The sequence below is a fragment of the Ahaetulla prasina genome, chromosome 15, assembly GCF_028640845.1.
Source record: "Ahaetulla prasina isolate Xishuangbanna chromosome 15, ASM2864084v1, whole genome shotgun sequence".
NCBI lineage: Eukaryota > Metazoa > Chordata > Lepidosauria > Squamata > Colubridae > Ahaetulla > Ahaetulla prasina.
In genome coordinates, this window is record NC_080553.1 from 1,815,331 (window position 1) to 1,835,369 (window position 20,039).

Sequence of the window (20,039 nt, forward strand, 5' to 3'; positions counted from 1 at the left end):
TTCAACATCTATATGAAGCTGTTGGGCAGATCATCAGTGGCTTTGGGGTGAGATACCAGCTGTACGCTGATGACATCAGCTGTACTTTTCCACCCCGGGCCACCCCAATGAAGCTGTTGAAGTGCTGTCCCGGTGTTTGGAAGCCATACGGGTCTGGATGGGGAGAAACAGACTCAAGCTTAATCCCTCCAAGACGGAGTGGCTGTGGATGCCGGCACCCCGATTCAGTCAGCTGTAGCCGCAGCTGACTGTTGGAGGCGAGTTACTGGCCCCAAAGGATAGGGTGCGCAACTTAGGTGTCCTCCTGGATGAACGGCTGTCGTTTGAAGATCATCTGATGGCCGTCTCCAGGAGGGCCTTCCACCAGGTTCGCCTGGTTCGGCAGTTGCGCCCCTTCCTTGATCGGGATGCCTTGTGCACAGTCACTCATGTGCTCGTTACCTCTCGCTTGGATTATTGTAATGCTCTCTACATGGGGCTCCCCTTGAGGTGCACTCGGAGGCTTCAGTTAGTCCAGAATGCAGCTGCGCGGGTGATAGAGGGAGCTTCGCGTAGCTCCCGTGTAACACCGCTCCTGCGCAGACTGCACTGGCTACCTGTGGCCTTTCGGGTGCACTTTAAGGTTTTGGTCACTACCTTTAAAGCGCTCCATGGCTTAGGGCCTGGGTACTTACGGGACCGCCTGCTGTTACCTCATGCCTCCCACCGACCTGTACGCTCACACAGAGAGGGACTTCTCCAGGTGCCGTCCGCCAAGCAATGTTGGCTGGCGGCCCCCAGGGGAAGATCCTTCTCTGTGGGGGCTCCCACTCTCTGGAATGAACTTCCCCCGGGTTTACGCCAAATACCTGACCTTCGGACCTTTCGCCACGAATTGAAAACATATCTATTTATTCGCGTGGGCTGGCTTAAATTTTATTGGTTTTAAATTTCTATTATTAATTTTAAGGGGTTTTTTAATTTTTATATATTTTAAAGTTTTTAGGCCAATTTTATAATAAGTTTTTTAATTTGTATCTTAATTGTATATTGTACTATTTTGTTTTTACCTTGGCTGTACACCGCCCTGAGTCCTTCGGGAGAAGGGCGGTATAAAAATTGAATAAATAATAATAATAATAAAAAAGATGGCTGTTCCTGAAGAAGATTGGCCCACAGCCCTAAGGCTGGAGTTTTCTTTGCTTAGCAAATGCTGGGCTCTTTCAGCCACTGCCAGTCTTTGCTTCCCTGAAACAACTGGGAGATGCAGGAAGGCACCCTAGCAAGAAAGGGGGCTGGCTGGAGTCTTGCAAAGCCAAAAAGGGAGCCCTTTCCCATCACCTCTGGCCCCCTCAGAGGTCCTAGGAGGTCAGCACCCACTTTAGCTCACTTGGTAGGAGAGCTTTCTTATGAGCCATAATGGTTATGCCATAATGGCATAATGGCAGTGGTTAAAGTGCAGTATTGTAAGCTAACTGAGCTCACTGCCAAGAGTTCGATCCTGACAGGCTCAAGGTTGACTCAGCTTCCGTGCTTCCGAGGTGGCTAAAATGAGGACTGAGATTGTTGGGGGCAAGAGGCTGATTCTGCAAACCGCTTAGAGAGGGCAGTAAAGCACTGTGAAGCAGTATATAAACTTAAGTGCTATTGCTATCGCTATCCCCACAGTAGCTCAAACAGAGCAGCAGTCCAGAGCTGTATGTAACCTTGTGGCAGATCCCTTCCTGGGGGAAGGAATCGAGTCCCCACCTCTCGTTTTTCTCCCTCAGCCTGCCCTGGCAAGCTTCTCTCCCTCTCTCTTCACCAGCACTAGCACTTAAAGTTACAATATGTACCATCCTCTAGTGCTTTACAGCCCTCTCTGTGCGGGTTAGAGTCAGCACGTTGCCCCCAACAATCTGGCTCCTCATTTTACTGACCTCAGAAGGATGGAAGGCTGAGTCAACCTCGAGCCTGTCAGGGTCAAACTGCCGACTGTGGGCCTGCAACCCTGCCTTCTAACCACTGTGCCACCAGGGCAATGAATGTTAGGGACAATCCTTCTCTGGTAGACGTGGTCTTCAAACTTCTGCTGAGCTACTTTTTGAAACGGTTGGAGACATTTGAGTGCCTCAAAGGGCCCCCGAGATGGTCTTCTGGCATCTCCCCTCCCACCACCTTAGTTCTGTTCCGGATAAGGCAAAGCAACAGCAGAGACTGGCTGTCTCCCCAGGAGCCCTGATGTCTGTGAACCCTGGCGTAGCACGTTGGATCAAAGAACTGTTCTGCCATAACGAGCGGGTCGTCCTGTCGGGCTACTGGAAACACGGCTTCTTTTCCTTGACAGCAGTGGGAGCTCAGAATGTGGGCTCCATCCGCATTTACTGTGATCAGGTGAGGAAACTGCAAAGGGAGGCATTTGTGGGTGGTGTGGGCAGCCCTCGGGTGTGGATGAGCCCCGGCATCGCTGCCTACTGGCCCCTGCCCAGAGGAACAAGGAGAGCAGGCTCCAGAATAGCTGGGGGGCCACCAGCTGATCGAGTTGGCAGGGGGTGAAGCTTAAGTAGTTTGTGGACCCCAGAAGCTGCTCCTGCCACTGTGAAAAACCCTGAGTTGGGCCAAGACTGGCAGGGCTTCCCCAGGAGAACCAGAGCCCCCTTCTGAGGATCAGGCAGGACCACCACCCTTAGGTTCCCCCTCCCCCATCTTTAACACATAGAGCGAGTTCTGGCAATAGACAAAGAGTGAAAGTGGCGAACTGCATCTTGCTCACCTGCCAGGTAAAGTGCCTTTTCCTCTCCTCTCTCTCGGCAGAAGCTGCAGACCAACAGCCCTCGCTACAGCAAAGGGTCATTCAACGATTTCAGCTTTGTAACCAGCAAGGACCATGAAGGCATTCCGATGAGGAAAGGAGAACATTTAGGCGAATTTAATTTAGGCTCAACAATTGTTCTAATCTTTGAGGCACCCAAAGATTTCAACTTCTACTTGAAGCCTGGCCAGAAAATCCGCTTTGGGGAGGCTCTGGGGTCCCTCTAAGGTCTCAGTGGTCAGAGGGGAGGGGCTTTTCTATGGACAGGGACTCCGTTCATACAAGGAAACCGTTCGGTATGGTGGAGTATTGCTCAGCAGGACCTGAGTGAAGAGAACGAGTCCTTCGTCTCAACCTGGGGGTGCCGGGCTAGTCTCACAGGGAGGGTTGTGGATTGATGGGGGACCGTGGCCCTTAAGGATGTGGATCGGGTGGCTTCTCTTCCCTCTGGGCTCTGGAACAACGGCAGCTTCTTCCCCCGGCTCCATAGGCCGCTGCCTTTGCGCCACTCCTCAAGCTCTGCGGTCAAGAGGAAGAGGAAAGCTCTCTTCTTTAAAGGGACAGGGTCCAGCTGGCCTCATTCAATTCAAGTTACATACACCAATTTTTCCGTCCAATCCTAGAGAAGGGGGAGGGCTAAACAGAAAAAAGGCAGCTTGAAATCCGATTAAGAAGCCTGCTAAAAATCTAGTTCTCTCCCTTTAAAGCAGAGGTTTGTGCTATCTTTGAGCCTCCAACATCGAGTCCCTGTTCAGCATTTTCCCTTGATGTTGCTTTGGATTGGAGGAGCCCAGCTGGCCTCTTCCTCTAGCTTCCTCCAGCTTCTAAAACTGTCTTGTTGCCGTGCTGGGTTATCCTTCACTTTTTCTGTGTTGCACGGGGGATATCAGTTCTCCTTTCTTGAACCTTGCCAAAAGACACACCAGTCCCGCTACAAGGGATGAGAGTTTGCTTCTCTTCCCTCTGTGCAGGGAAGTGGCTGGGTGGACTTAGAAAACACCATTAGGAATATTAGGTCATTCTCATCTCTTCTCCTAGGCATTAACTTCTAATTCTCTGCTGGAGCTAGTCAAGGCTGAGGAAGAAGCTGAATTGATCACAATAAATTCTCCAGGTTGCCCTAAAATATCATTTATAGGCTTCAGGCTTTGAGGTTATGCCACACACACACACACACACACACACACACACACAAAAACCATGTCTCTTTTTTTTTAATGGCCAGTAGTTTTAGGAGACACCCAGGCTGTAGCTCAATGTAGAACAGGGCTTGATGGGACCCGTGTCCTGTGTGTGATGCTGCTTTATCTATGATAAGGGCCTTTTCCTCTGGCTGTGAGGGCTGTGAGGCGGAAAGTGGTCCTTTGTGATGGCTGCTTCCTCCCTCCCTTCCGAAAATGCAGACGTGAAGTCCTTAACCAGGAAACGGCTCTTTAATCCTCCTCCAACCTCAGCCTGTGCTCTGCTGCCATCCGGCCCAAGGAAGTCATTAGGAGACACACGACAGACAGCTGTGCCTTGCTTTATCCCCGGAGAGGAATTACTTGCTTCTCTTTGCTTGCATTGCAGTACGACTCTGAGCCTCCTGTTTTCTTGTCGCTCGAATTCTGCTGTAGAGGAGCCCCTTCTCTCTGGGTCTCCGTCAGAAGGCGGTTTTGGGTCAGGTCCTGTGAAGCGGTGGGCTCAGGGGGGGTCACCCAAACCCTAAACAAACGGGAGTGGGTTTCTTGGTGACGCTGTGAATTTCTCCAACATGGAGAATCCTTTTATTTTTCAACTGTATCAGTAGCACAGTATTTTTGTATGTCAAAATGTACAACTTAAGACATTAACTCATTAATGGCAAATGTTTTAAAGTAAAAATAAGAACTGACCGTGCTTTGACTTTTAAAGTGTTTTAATTTTGGAAAATACTCTCGATGCGTTCTTAAAAGCAAGTCCCCTCTTTCCTTCCTGGGGTGGTTCAGTTTGAGGGTCCTTCGATGAATGGGCGGGACAATCTAAGCTGGTGGGCGCAGCTTCTCCGGCCAGGCAGAAGGAAGGGCGGAGAGCAAGTCCTCACCTAGACAGGAGGTGGGGATGCCATTGCCTAGGTCTTCAGAGCAGCTCGGATGTCCTGGACGCGGCTCATGTATTTCTGCATCGGCTGCCGCTCTCCTTCCAACGTGCTTACGAGGGAGGCAATCTGCACCTTCAGCTGCAAAAAAACAGAACCGAACCCAGAGACATGATGGCATGATGGCCGGGCCTTTCTGAAACTAGGGCTAGGCTCCTTAAGCCTAAACGTTTTTTCCGTACTTCCTGCAGGCCCTCGATCTGCCTGATCAGGTCTAAGTTGATTTCTCAGGGGGTTGGGGGAACTAAGAGCAGCTTCATTTACCCCAAGAAGATTTTAAAGCCAAATATGGGGTTAGCAATGCAATGTCTCTGCTAGTATTATTTTGGAGTGTGTTAACGGGAGCACAAAAGTCAGGAGAATTCTGGGAGGTCAAGCTGCCAAAGTTGAAAAATACTGGTCTAAACTAGTCTTGTGTCTTAACTAAGATCAATCATAATTTCTCATTTGCAAATATCATGGAAAGGTATGTGGAGGGTGCTAAGCAATCTGCAAATTACGATGCAGCTGCCAATTTTCTGGATTCTGAACCTGGTTATTAGGTTCAGCATAGTAATTTCTAATAGAAAATCCAGACCTTGGGAATATGTTATATGCACACTTAAGAAAATCAGGATCTTTTGTTATGATAGGCAAAGGCATAAAGCAATTATAATTTTCCTCCAGGTCCTACAATGTTCCAGTTTTCACCTGTGTTATTTTTGCTGACTTGCTTTTGAAGGTAATCTCTGAAGGTAAAGGGGAGCTTCCCTGCCAAGCCAGGAAGTACCTTGAGGGTGGAGGGAGTGGGGGGGGGGTGTTGCAAGGCTCATTTCTATGCATCATGAAGAAACTGAAATGTTGCAGCATTTGGCCTGTCAGTGACCCCAGAGGCCTCAAGTTGATACCTGGCCCAGCTTCTCACGGATTTCCTGCGCATCGGTGGGTTCCCCAACTCCTCTCAATTCCAGCCACTTGCTAAGAAGCCGCTCCTGTCGCTGATAAAACCTAAAAGACAAGTGAAAATGGTTCATTGTTCTTACAGAGAAGCAACTGATGCAAAGGATCTCTAGCTGATGCAATCATTTTATTTTTTTTAAATGACAGTAACCAAAGAAAACAAGCCACTAATTAGAAACAGTAAAAGAAATAAATAGAAAACAAGGAAGCTAGATGGCAAAACCTCTTCCAATGTAAACGCTTGACTATCCATGAAGCTCCTGGGCCTCCACGGACAGAACAGGCCCCGTCCACCTTCAAACAGGTCTTGGTTTCCAATCTGCTCTGACCACTAGGCAGCCCCCTCCCACACACACACACACACACACACACACAGCCACTGCCGTCCATATCCACCTGGAGAATGACTTCCATCCACCACCAACTTGGCTTCACAAGGAAGCTGGGTGACAAACCAGTCCCATTTCAATGCCACCTCAAAGGAAACAGGAAGAGAGGCAGACCCTGGCAGATCAGGCTGGGTTGACTCCTTCCTTGGTGGGAGAACCACAGCCCACCCCCCCTCCTCCTCAGTCAAAGAGCCCCAGCTTGCTCCCCTCCCCAGAGCACCGCTTTCCAACAGATGCTCTCAGCACCTCTGAAGGGGCAAGGAGAGGACAGGTGGTCTGAGGTATTTATGCAGATGTTTCATTATCCAAACTAGGTAACATCAGCAGTGCTAGGGAGGAGAAGGAGGTCTTTGTGACCGAGCGATTCTTCCGGTTCAGACTCTTCTACAAGCTGCAAAGCAGAAACCGACCCCTGAATTAGAACAGAAAAGCGTTTTTGGTACACACTTCAGTTCCTGCTGCTGGCTGTAGTAATACTGCATCTTTTGCCCAATAAGTTGGAGCTCATCCTCCAGCTGCTGAGTTTCAGTCTTTCCTGGCTTGGTTTCTAAAACAAAAAGAAATAACTTGCTTAGCGTTTGGAACAGTTTTCCCCTCCCACTTTCTTTCTAGAAATTATCTATGGAACTTGGCAAAATTTGTGCAGACTAATCTCTTTCCCAGTCTGGTTCAGCAGGTATGAGAGGAGCTGCCTGGACGAGACATGATCAGATCGTTCCACATATCAAGACCAACCCAATCTTTTACTTGAAAGGCTAAACGGCCGACACCCCCAAATTCAGAGATCGCCAGGCTCGTGAAGCATCAAATGCCTATTTTCAAAACCTTTCAGAATTTCTGCTGCTTCCTTTCTTAAATAGACTGGATTGAGTTGACATTCCCTGACACATGAAATGACATTTTTCTAAAAGGGGGAATAAAGAGCATGATTGGGAAAGGAGCTAATCTTAAGATTTGCATTCTGTTGATTCCACATGGACTCTAGTGGTTTACACACAATCCAACAATACCCGCCCCCCCCCACAAATGCAATGGTCTATCCAGTCAAAACAGCCATTCCCCCAGGATGAGAACTTGGTGACATCAAGCCCCAGATGCTCTCCAGAACAATCTCCTCAAAACCATCAGTGAGGGTTCCATTCTGGCCCAAGAAACTCCATCGGACGAACACTTGACAGAGGCACCATCTGTTCTGTTGTATCTGTCCATTCCCATTCCCATCCCAGTTCTCCCTCAGTCCCTCACGTGATCTCGGCTCCCTAAACAGAAAATCCAGATCTGTGCCTGGAGCTACCGGATGCCAAGCCATCTATGGAACTTGGAAGCTTACTGGCAACTAATGTAGCTCCTGCAACAATGGTGCCACACTCAGTGGTTCTCCTTCATGAATTGGGGGGGGGGCTGTTCTCTTTTGACTGCAGCTTCCAAATGGCCCCCACATACAGCACGCTGCAGTAGCCCATCCTAGAAGTGCCAAGGCCCTGGGTAAATCCTGCCAGGTGGAGGTGAGGCTGGTGCTTGTCCCCTGGCTGTGGCTTCCAGGTGGCTCTCTAAAGGGTAGGCAGGAGACCAGGATTATCTCTGTCTCACAGGCCTTCTTTCTCTGGGGGAGCACAGTTCCATCCAGAGCTACAAGGGGACAAAAGACCAGACAATTTTGGGACAAGCACCACTTCTGCCTTGCCAGGATTCACCCAGTTGTTCCCATCCATTCCCACACACCTTCCAGGCACCGAATTTCCAAGCATTTCTGGCTAACTGGGCATCACTAGCACATTACAAATATTTCACTCCAAATGGGCCAATGACTCCACTCAGTATTTTCCTGGACATATTTAAGAGCAGGACAAGAGGCACCAACCACTGAAACTGCCCTCTTAAGCACTGACAATTTTCCTGACTTTTCCTTCATTCAAGTAGAAGCCAGGCTGGGCACAGATCAGCCCACGGGTAGCTGGGCCCATCCAGCAGACTGCTGGATCACCAAACCACAAAGAATCCCAAGGAAGCTTCCTCATTTCATTAGGCATTGTCCAGAGTCCAGGCCTGAGCAAATTGGTGCATTTTTTTTAAAATCAGCAATACATTGCACAAACATCTCAAGGCAGCCTTCCGGTTGCTCCTGAGTTTCACCTCCCAGAAGAGAAGAGCTAATGGCCAATCAGGTATTCTTTGCTCAATGTAGTAAGAGTGGGAAAAGGAAAAAGCTTCATTGCAGCCTGTGCCTTTTTTGTGGTGTAGGTACTTTATGCGGTCAAGGACGTCTCTAGCCCCTTCCGCTGCTCCATCTCCTGGGGTTCCTCAACCAAGGAACTCTCCAGAACCTGCAGATGACAGCAGCAGCTTGGATGCCAAGCAGCCTGGCCTCCATGCACCACAGACCAGCCAGCTACTCAGCTGAACTGATTTCCATATCGAGAAGCTTCCCAACCCCCTTAGAAATCCATCTGGACCGTCATGTGCTAGTGAGCCTCATGCAGATCTGAGGATGATTATGGCACAATGGACTAACCATAACATCCTCCACATTCAGATCACGCACCATTGTGCTGATGTCAAGATCAGACCAATGGCTCATGAAGCCCGATTGGCTTTAGCGCCCCTCCCGGTGAATCAGGGAGGCATCTGCCCGAGTCGCTTCCAAACACTATTTATTTATTTATTTATTTATTTATTTATTTATTTATTATTTAAATTTTTATACCGCCCTTCTCCCGAAGGACTCAGGGTGGTTCACAGCCTGATAAAAAATACAAAATAATACAATATAAATACGATTAAAATATAATTTAAAAAACTTATTAAATTGGCCACGGTTAAAATTTAGAATAAAAACCCATTAAAAACCCATAAGTTTAAAAACTAACCCAGTCCAGCGCAGATGAATAGGTGAGTTTTAAGCTCGCGACGAAAGGTTCGGAGGTCCGGAAGTTGACGGAGTCCTGGGGGGAGTTCGTTCCAGAGGGCGGGAGCCCCCACAGAGAAGGCCCTTCCCCTGGGCGTCGCCAGACGACACTGTCGCGCCGACGGCACCCTGAGGAGTCCCTCTCTGTGAGAGCGCAGGGTCGGTGAGAGGTATTCGGTAGCAGCAGGCGGTCCCGTAGATAGCCCGGCCCTATGCCATGGAGCGCTTTGAAGACGTTCACCAACACCTTGAAGCGCACCCGGAAGGCCACAGGTAGCCAGTGCAGCCTGCGAGGATAGGTGTCACGTGGGAGCCACGAGGGCTCCCTCTATCACCCGCAGCTGCATTCTGACTAACTGAAGCCTCCGGATGCCCCTCAAGGGAGCCCCATGTAGAGCATTGCAGTAATCCAGACGAGACGTCACAAGGGCGTGAGTGACTGTGCATAAGGCATCCCGGTCTAGAAAGGCGCAGCTGGCGCCAGGCGAACCTGGTGGAAAGCTCTCCTGGAGACGGCCGTCAGGTGGTCTTCAAAGACAGCCGCTCATCCAGGAGAACGCCAAGTTGCGCACCCTCTCCATCGGGCCAATGACTCACTCCCAACAGTCAGCCGTGGACTCAGCTGACTGTACCGGGATGCCGCATCCACAGCCACTCCGCCTTGGAGGATTGAGCTTGAGCCTGTTTCTCCCCATCCAGACCCGTCGGCTTCCAGACACCGGGACAGCACTGATAGCTTCATTGGGGTGGCCCGGTGTGGAAAAATACAGCTGGGTGTCATCAGCGTACAGCTGGTACCTCACACGAAGCCACTGATGATCTCACCCAGCGGCTTCATGTAGATGTTGAACAGAAGGCGAGAGAATCGGCCCTGCGGCACCACAAGTGAGGCGCGCGGGTGACCTCTGCCCCTGCTACCGTCTGCGACCGGTCGGAGAGATAGGAGGAGAACCACCGATAAACGGTGCCTCCCACTCCCAATCCCTCCAACCGGCGCAGCAGGATACCATGGTCGATGGTATCGAAAGCCGCTGAGAGGTCTAATAGGACCAGGGCAGAGGAACAACCCCTATCCCTGGCCCTCCAGAGATCATCCACCAACGCGACCAAAGCCGTCTCAGTGTTGTAACCGGGCCGGAAGCCGGACTGGAACGGGTCTAGATAGACAGTTTCCTCCAGGTGCAGGGGAAACTGATATGCCACCATACTCTCTACAACCTTCGCCGCGAAGCGAAGGTTGGAGACCAGACGATAATTACCTAAAACAGCCGGGTCCAGGGAAGGCTTCTTGAGGAGGGGCCTCACCACCGCCTCTTTCAAGGCGGCCGGAAAGACTCCCTCCAACAAGGAAGCGCTCGTAATCCCCTGGAGCCAGCCTCGTGTCACCTCCTGAGTGGCCAGCACCAGCCAGGAGGGCCACGGGTCCAGTAAACACGTGGTGGCATTCAATCTACCCAGCAACCTGTCCATGTCCTCGGGAGCCACAGGGTCAAACTCATCCCAAACAATATCACCAAGACCGCCCTCAGACGCCCCGTCCGAATCACCACAATTTTGGTCCAGACCGTCCCGAAGCTGAACGATTTTATCGTATAGATAACCGTTAAACTCCTCAGCACGTCCCTGCAGCGGGTCATCCCGCTCCCCCTGGTGAAGGAGGGAGCGGGCCACCCGAAACAGGGCAGCTGGGCGGTTATCTGCCGGCGCAGGGAGGAGGCGTAGCAACGCCTCGCTTCCCTCAGTGCCACTAGGTAGGTCCTAGTATAGGATCTAACTAGTGTCCGATCAACCTCTGAACGGCTGGACCTCCAAGAACTCTCTAGGCGTCTTCTCCGGCGTTTCATCCCCTCAGCTCCTCGGAGAACCAGGAGCCAGTTGGGATCTGCGCGGGTCAGAGGCCGCAGAGGCCTGACACGTCTAAAGCCCCAGCCGCAGCCCGTTCCCAGGCTGGCTAGTTCCTCTGCCGTGCTGTGAGCCAGACCCTCAGGAATGGCCCAAGCTCCGTCCGGAACCTCTCTGGGTCCATCAGGCGCCTGGGACGGTACCAACGTAATGGTTCCGTCTCCCTGCGGTGTTGGGTAGCGGTCAGAAAGTCCAGGCGAAGGAGAGAGTGATCTGACCATGACAAAGGCTCTGTGACTATATCTCCCAAGTCCAGATCCTTCAACCACTGACCAGAGATAAAAATCAGGTCCAGTGTGCCTCCCCCGATGTGAGTAGGGCCATCCACTACTTGAGTCAGGTCCAGGGCCGTCATGGAGGCCATGAACTCCCGAGCTACTGTCGATGACGAGCCAGCAGATGGCAAGTTAAAGTCCCCCATGACTAAAAGTCTGGGGGTCTCCACTGCCACCCCGGCAAGCACCTCCAGGAGCTCGGGCAGGGCGGCTGTCACGCAGCAAGGAGCCAGGTACGCGACCAGCAAGCCCATCTGACATCTATGACCCCACCTCACAAAGAGGGATTCACACCCGGCAATCTGAGGTACAGACTCTCTTTAATAACAACCGCCACCCCCCCACCCCTACCCTGGGCCCTCGGCTGATGGAATGCACAGAAACCCGGTGGGCACATCTCAACCAGGGGCACGCCCCCTTCAGTGCCCAACCAGGTCTCCGTAACGCCTATAATATCCGCGCACCCCTGAATCAGATCATGTTTTGGGGGGCCCTTATTGGCCACGGACCGTGCGTTGCATAACATCAGCCGAAGGCCCAGGCTCTGAGGGTCTTGACCATCCGGGGAACGGGAGAAGTCAGGGGGATCGGGGCACGTGATTGCCTGTATACATCGAACGCGTGACCCCCTAAACCGATGCGATCCCCCCCTTCCGCCATATCTGCCCCTTCCACTTACCGTGCAGATGGACTCACCCTCACACAAAGGAACACACTCCCCATAACCTCCGAACCCATTTGATAGTCGCCACGAGCATGCGCTGGAACTGGTTTCCCTCCGACGGCTACCCCATCACCCACCCTAACCCTCCCACTAACCCAAACCCGTCGGTTTCCTCCCCTTAAAATTTCCATTAAAACTCCCACCGGTTTCCCAACACCGCCTACCCTCCCACCCTTAAAATCCTCACCCTTAAAATCCCCATTAAAACTCCCTTAAAAATCTATTAAAACAATTAGTTAAAATCCCTAAGTCTCCTGGATTTAGCATGCCAACTCTCGGGGTTCCAAAACCCGTCCTCAAGGTGGGCCTCGGTAGTGTGGAGGCCAAACCTGCGAGAGGAATCTCGCAGGGCAAGAAGGTCCACAGTTGAAAATCTTCGCATATCAAAAAGTACGGTAAGCAGCCCATCAAAGCCGGTCAAGATGTCAACCACAGCAGAACGGGCTCTCAGGCTGGCAGGACGGACCGCGGACATCTAGGGCTCCATGGGGCCGCTACTCCATCTCCAAACCCAGAGGCCACCACTCGTCCTAGGTCCAGATGACACCCAATCGAATCAGTCACTCTCCTCTGAGCCAGTCTAGCCAACCAATGATGTTTAAAAGACGATATATGGTCTTAATCACAGTCTTAATCTTGGTCTTAGTCTTAGTCTTAGTGAGGGACACGATCCAGGACAAGCCCATCAGATGATAAGGCCATCGCGTCGCCGACAGCCAGGATTCCCAGCTGACGCCGACGCTGCCACCATGGGCCATCCTAATCCAAACTGCTGAGGGTCCGAATGAGGGCCAACCTCACCTCCAGCTCCAATTCCCTTTCAAGGGATTGGGCCCTCCAGATGACTCTTCGGGCCCTCTGCCTCTCATAAGTCCGACCCTCTGCCTCTCCAGCGTTGATGGAAAAAAACTCTGTCCCATGAGGAGGTCGCTGCCGCCGCCGCCGCCGCCGCAACCCGAAAGCTACACCGCGACCGCCGCGGCCAACGCCCCAGCACAAGGGCCCAAAGAGAACGCTGATACCTGCCACTCATCCCAGGCCTCACCAGCACAGATGGCAAAAAGCGCTGGTGGTCAGAAGGCTCCAGCGCCGAAGCTCAAAGGCTCTCCAATAACAGAGAGCGATGACAAAAAAGCTCCCAGTCCCCTGAGGAAGCCGCTGCCGCCGCCGCCGCTGCCGAAAACCCGGAAGTTCGGAGGCCCAGCCGCAGCCGCCGCAGCAGCCGCCCCAGCAGGAGCCTGGAGAACGCCAGTGGGCCCGATCGTCCCCAGACCACTAGCTCGTCCAGCCTTACCCCGTTCGCCGCTCCTGATGTTCCCCCGGCCGGGGCTGGGACCGGAAGGTAAAAAATAGCCATCTCCCGGTCCCAGGCCCCCGAAAAAGGCCGCTCCCCCGTTCCTACGAAGATATTTCACTGCGCCATCTTGGGCATGCGCAGAACAACTATCCTGCCTCTCAGGACTTAAAGGAATGTTTCAACCCCCTTTGCTTATTTAAGGATTCCGGTCCAGCTCGGTCAAGAATCTCCCCTTTAAGACCACTTCTGGTGGCGCCACCTTCTTCGCTGAGTTCCTAATTAAGGGGCTCCGTACTGAACATCGTAAAAGCCAGGAAAAGCCGGCTTTAATCTCTTTCCCTGGATGAAAGGGAAAAGATAAGAGCTGCGGGGGTGTGGTGGTAGACCTCCCCAGAGGCTTTGTTTTTAATTAAGCAGAGTCCTGAGGGTCGAGAGTCCCATAAATATTCCTGCCAAGCTCCGACTTCAGTGCGTGCCTGCAAAAGCAGGAAAAGAAGAAAGTGTCCATCTCTGCTAATTGTCTTATCTTTATGGATTTCTATAAGCAGACGGAATGAGCTCGAGTGAACAATTATTGGATTGCAAGTATTTTTGATTTCCTGACTTCTACCCTTTTAAAAAGAGAAACTTTTTTTTTCTTTGTTTCAACTGACTCTTTAAGATGGCGCCTGAAAGGGAGTGAAAGAATGGAATTCTAAACAGCCTGTGTAACTAAGAAGCTAAGAAATGTTATCTGTGGATTTTAATGAAGTGAAGTGAGCTCTCCTATACTTAAAGGGGAAAAGAAGTTTCTAGACTTATATTTTGTGAATTTTAAAAACTGAAATGGCTACTAAACCACCTAAGACTGGGGGTAGAAGGGGTTCTGAACCAGCTTTAGAAGATTTGATTAAAGAACAAGGGAAAGTCTTTGAAGAAAAGTTTAAGGAGATAATGAATAATAATGAGAAAATAAGAGAGGAAATAAAAGAGAATAATAAAAAAATAAGAGAAGATATTTTGATGGCTTTCCAAGGTTTGGCAAAAAGACTGGAGGTAGTGGAGGAGGAGGTGCAAGAAATTGCTCAGTCAAATCAGCAAATAGAAAATAGAATGGGGGGAATGCAAATCAAATTGGACAAAAATGAAGATCAAGTGGTGGTGATGCAGTATAGAATGATGGAAGGAGCTCTGAGAATTAGGGCCTTGAATGAGGAGAAAGGGGAAGATTTAAAAAAAAATTATTAGAAGCTCTGGCTGAACTTATTGAACTTGATCCACAAGAGGTTGCTTATCAAATTGACAAAATTTATAGATTTAATTCCTGGATTGCTAGGCAGAAGAAACTTCCTAGAGACATTGTGGTTTATTTTTTGAAAAGAACAGTGAGGAATCAAATTTTGCAAGTTGCATTTCAGAAAAACTTGAAAATAGGAGAACAGGAGCTGAAGGTTTTGAAAGAGATTCCTCCCAAGATGTTAAGGGATAGAAAGGACTTTACATTTTTTACACAAGAACTTAAGAAATACCAGATTCAATTTAGATGGGAGGTTCCAGTTGGTTTGACAGTGTATTATCAAGGAAGGAGATATCGTATTGATACAGTGCTTAAGGCCAAAGATTTTCTTTTCACCGTGCTGAAACTTGAAGTAGAAATAATAGAAAAAAGAATTCAAGAGACTCAAATGGGTGTGGAAGCTGAGGTGATTCCAGTGATGTTACCATCTGAGGAACAACCACAAGAACAAAGACTGACGAGGGGAGCCCTTAAGCGTAAAGAAAAGGAGCAACAAACTCAAAGTAAAGTTCAGGATTCTGCTACAGAAGCGGTGGGAGGAGCACGGCCGAAGATACGGGAGGACGATCTTCAGCTGATCGCTCAAAAGCTTCAGCAGGCCAGTAATGGCAAATAAAATCTTGACCTGGAATGTCAATGGTTTGAATTCAGCTCAGAAGAGAAGAAAAATATTTCATTATTTGAAACAATTTAGAAATGATGTAATTTGTTTACAAGAAACGCATATTAAACTATCAGATCAAAAGTACTTAATAAGCTCAAAGTTAGGTAAACATTTTGTTGCTTCTGCTTTGGACAAAAAACATGGCATAGTGGTTTATTTGAGAAAAGATATACCAGCTAAGTTAATAGAGGCAGATATTCACGGAAGATATATTGCTATTGAACTTACAATAGAAACAAAAAGACCCTTTTGTTTCGTATATATGCACCCAATCAGCAACAAGAAAAATTTATAGAATGTTGTATGATAAGTTGATTCTATGGGATTATATAAATCGTGTATTATATTGGGAGATTGGAATGGAGTAATAGATACACGAAAGGACAAGAGAACTTTTTCTAAGAAGATACCTGCACATGCAAAGCTGCTTAAATCCTTTTTTGACATGATAGAAAAAGAATTCAAGAGACTCAAATGGGTGTGGAAGCTGAGGTGATTCCAGTGATGTTACCATCTGAGGAACAACCACAAGAACAAAGACTGACGAGGGGAGCCCTTAAGCGTAAAGAAAAGGAGCAACAAACTCAAAGTAAAGTTCAGGATTCTGCTACAGAAGCGGTGGGAGGAGCACGGCCGAAGATACGGGAGGACGATCTTCAGCTGATCGCTCAAAAGCTTCAGCAGGCCAGTAATGGCAAATAAAATCTTGACCTGGAATGTCAATGGTTTGAATTCAGCTCAGAAGAGAAGAAAAATATTTCATTATTTGAAACAATTTAGAAATGATGTAATTTGTTTACAAGAAACGCATATTAAACTATCAGATCAAAAGTACTTAATAAGCTCAAAGTTAGGTAAACATTTTGTTGCTTCTGCTTTGGACAAAAAACATGGCATAGTGGTTTATTTGAGAAAAGATATACCAGCTAAGTTAATAGAGGCAGATATTCACGGAAGATATATTGCTATTGAACTTACAATAGAAACAAAAAAGACCCTTTTGTTTCGTATATATGCACCCAATCAGCAACAAGAAAAATTTTATAGAATGTTGTATGATAAGTTGATTCTATGGGATTATATAAATCGTGTATTATATTGGGAGATTGGAATGGAGTAATAGATACACGAAAGGACAAGAGAACTTTTTCTAAGAAGATACCTGCACATGCAAAGCTGCTTAAATCCTTTTTTGACATGATAGAAGATTTTGAGTTGAGAGATGTATGGAGACTGCGGAATTTGGAGGAAAGAGACTATACTTTTTTCTCTGATAGGCATCAATCCTTCTCACGTATTGATTTTATTTTAATTTCTAATGACTTGCTTTTTAAGGTGAAGAAAACTAAGATATTTCCAAGATGTTTGTCTGATCATAGTCCTGTTTGGATGGAATTGCAATATGGAAAAGAAGGTAGAAGAACTTGGAGATTAAATGAAAATTTGTTTAGATATCAGGATAATGTAATTCAATGTAAAAAGCAGATGAAAGAATTTTTTGATTATAATTTGAATAACGAAACATCGATAGAAATGGTTTGGGACGCCAGTAAAGCTTTTATGAGAGGTGTATTAATATATATTAATAATAGACAGAGAAATAAGCAACAAAGACAGTGTAGGTATTTAGAAGAGGAAATTTATAAGAAACAACAATTATTAATACATAACCCGCATGATCAAAAACTTAAAGATGCAATAAAGTTATTACAGAATCAATTTAATATGATAATAGCTGATCAGGTGGCAACAAATATACAATATGCCAAACATAATACTTTTTGTAATGCAAATAGACCTGGTAGATGGTTAGCATATACCTTAAGGAAAAAACAAAAACAACGTACTATAGAAAAAATAGAATATAAAGGTAAAGAGAGATACCAACAGGATAAAATTAAAAAAGCTTTTTTAGAATATTATACAAATTTATATCTTAAAGATAATATATTGAACAGGGATATTGATAATTATTTGAAGGAATATAAGGTTAAAAATTTAACTTTAGAACAAACGGATGAACTGAATCGGCCTATAACTTCTGAAGAAATTATCTTGGTAATTAAACAATTAAAAATGGGGAAAACTCCTGGTATGGATGGGCTTACAGTTAGTTATTATAGGAATTTACAGGATGAGATGTTAGGTCCACTTAAGGAATTATTTAATCAGATACAAATAGGAGGGGGAATTCCCCCCTCATGGAGAACCTCTTTTATTTCATTGATACCAAAAGAGGAACAGGATTGTTCTAAACCTGGGAACTATAGGCCAATCTCGCTTTTAAATAATGATTATAAGATTTTTGTTAAAATAATAGCTAATAGATTAATGTTGATTTTGCAGCGAAGAATTCATAATGATCAATCTGGATTTATAAAAGGGAGACAGATGAGGAATAATGTTAGGCAGATTGTTAATTTACTGGAGTATTTAGAAAAGAAAAATTTTATTCCAGCAGCATTTATTTTTCTCGATGCAGAGAAAGCTTTTGATCGATTGCATTGGGATTTTTTATTTAAATTGGGATGATCCAAGCGAGGGAGAGGAGGCACGTCTTGTTGAGTCCATTTGGGATGAGTTTGACCCTGTGGCTCCCGAGGACGTCGACAGGTTGTTGGGGAGGCTGCATGGCACGACATGTTTACTGGACCCGTGCCCTTCCTGGCTGGTACTGGCCACTCAGGCGGTGACACGAGGCTGGCTCCAGAGGATTATCAACGCTTCTTTATTGGAAGGGGTTTTCCCTGCCGCCTTGAAAGAGGCGGTGGTGAGACCCCTCCTTAAGAAGCCCTCCCTGGACCCAGCTATTTTGGGTAATTATCGTCCAGTCTCCAACCTTCGCTTTGTTGCGAAGGTTGTAGAGAGTGCCGTGGCGCGACAGCTACCCCAATACCTGGATGAAGATGTCTATCTAGACCCGTTCCAGTCCGGCTTCCGACGCGGATACAGCACGGAGACAGCTTTGGTCGCATTGGTGGATGATCTCTGGAGGGCCAGGGACAGGGGTTATTCCTCTGCCCTGGTCCTATTAGACCTCTCGGCGGCGTTCGATACCATCGACCATGGTATCTTGCTGCGCCGGCTGGGGGGATTGGGAGTGGGAGGCACCGTATATCGGTGGTTCTCCTCCTATCTCTCCGACCGGACGCAGACGGTGTTGACGGGGGGCAGAGACCAACCGCGAGGGGCCTCACTTGTGGGGTCCCGCAGGGGTCGATTCTCTCGCCCCTGCTGTTCAACATCTACATGAAGCCGTTGGGTGAGATCATCAGTGGTTTCGGGGTGAGATACCAGCAGTACGCTGATGATACTCAGCTGTACTTCTCCACCCCGGGCCACCCCAATGAAGTTGTTGAAGTGCTGTCCCGGTGTTTGGAAGCCGTACGGGTCTGGATGGGGAGAAACAGGCTCAAGCTTAATCCCTCCAAGACGGAGTGGCTGTGGATGCCGGCATCCCGATTCAGTCAGCTGCAGCCGCAGCTGGCTGTCGGAGGCGAGTTATTGGCCCCAAAGGATAGGGTGCGCAACTTAGGCGTCCTCCTGGACGATCGGCTGTCGTTTGAAGATCATTTGACGGCCGTCTCCAGGAGGGCCTTCTACCAGGTTCGCCTGGTCCGGCAGTTGCGCCCCTTCCTTGATCGGGATGCCTTATGCACAGTCACTCATGCCCTCGTTACCTCTCGCTTGGATTACTGTAATGCTCTCTACATGGGGCTCCCCTTGAGGTGCACTCGGAGGCTTCAGTTAGTCCAGAATGCAGCTGCGCGGGTGATAGAGGGAGCTACGCGTAGCTCCCATGTAACACCGCTCCTGCGCAGACTGCACTGGCTGCCTGTGGCCTTTCGAGTGCACTTTAAGGTGTTGGTTACGACCTTTAAAGCGCTCCATGGCTTAGGACCTGGGTACTTACGGGAACGCCTGCTGTTACCACATGCCTCCCACCGACCCGTACGCTCCCATAGAGAGGGACTTCTCAGGGTGCCGTCCGCCAAACAATTTATTTATTTATTTATTATATTTGTATACCGCCCTTCTCCCGAAGGACTCAGGGCGGTTCACAGACAAAAAACAACAGAAAACATATAATAGATTAAAAACAGCTAAAGAATAGATAGTTGAATTCAATTGATGCTCTAACTTTTGAATACAAATTTAAAACCTCATTTAAACCCCTTTTTTAAAAATCCCAATTTAAAAAAAACTACATTCAGGCTAGTCCTGCTCTTCGAAACAGCAACGTCTTCAGCTCGCGGCGGAAGGACTTGAGATCGGGGAGTTGACGAAGCCCCAGAGGGAGCTCGTTCCAGAGGGTAGGGGCCCCCACAGAGAAGGCCCCCCCCCTAGAGGTCGCCAGCCGACATTGTTTAGCTGACGGTATCCGGAGGAGTCCCTCTCTGTGAGAGCGCACTGGTCGGTGAGAGGTTAATGGTGGCAGTAGGCGGTCCCGTAAATATCCCGGCCCTAGGCCATGGAGCGTTTTAAAGGTGATGACAAGTACCTTAAAGTGAACCCGGAAGACCAATGTCGGCTGGCGGCCCCCAGGGGAAGGGCCTTCTCTGTGGGGGCTCCCACACTTTGGAACGAGCTTCCCCCGGGTTTACGTCAAATACCTGACCTTCGGACATTCCGTCGCGAACTGAAGACACATCTTTTTATTTGCGCGGGGCTGGCTTAATTGGATTTTAAAAGTGAATTTTAGCAATTTTAAATGGGGTTTTAATTGACGATAATTTTTAACATCAGGCTAATTTTAAATAAGTTTTTTAAGGGTATTTAAAT

At 48.4% G+C, this 20,039-nt stretch overlaps 2 protein-coding genes across 8 annotated transcripts in view; one reads left to right on the forward strand and one right to left on the reverse strand.

Annotated features, from left to right (window-relative positions):
- The window catches only part of PISD (phosphatidylserine decarboxylase), a 61,891-nt gene extending 57,943 nt beyond the window's left edge, over positions 1–3,948 (forward strand). For all 6 annotated transcript variants that reach the window (XM_058158126.1, XM_058158127.1, XM_058158124.1 and 3 more), the window contains 2 exons: positions 2,192–2,352; positions 2,773–3,948. In XM_058158126.1, the coding sequence (XP_058014109.1) occupies positions 2,192–2,352; positions 2,773–2,997 (386 nt within the window). In that variant the 3' untranslated portion in view covers positions 2,998–3,948. The remainder of the gene's footprint in view (positions 1–2,191; positions 2,353–2,772) is intronic.
- Positions 3,949–4,649: 701 nt separating this feature from the next.
- SFI1 (SFI1 centrin binding protein) overlaps positions 4,650–20,039 on the reverse strand; it is a 50,381-nt gene continuing 34,991 nt past the window's right edge. For both annotated transcript variants that reach the window (XM_058158109.1, XM_058158110.1), the window contains exons 31-33: positions 6,662–6,761; positions 5,774–5,873; positions 4,650–4,967 (exon numbers count right to left, since the gene is read on the reverse strand). In XM_058158109.1, the coding sequence (XP_058014092.1) occupies positions 4,860–4,967; positions 5,774–5,873; positions 6,662–6,761 (308 nt within the window). In that variant the 3' untranslated portion in view covers positions 4,650–4,859. The remainder of the gene's footprint in view (positions 4,968–5,773; positions 5,874–6,661; positions 6,762–20,039) is intronic.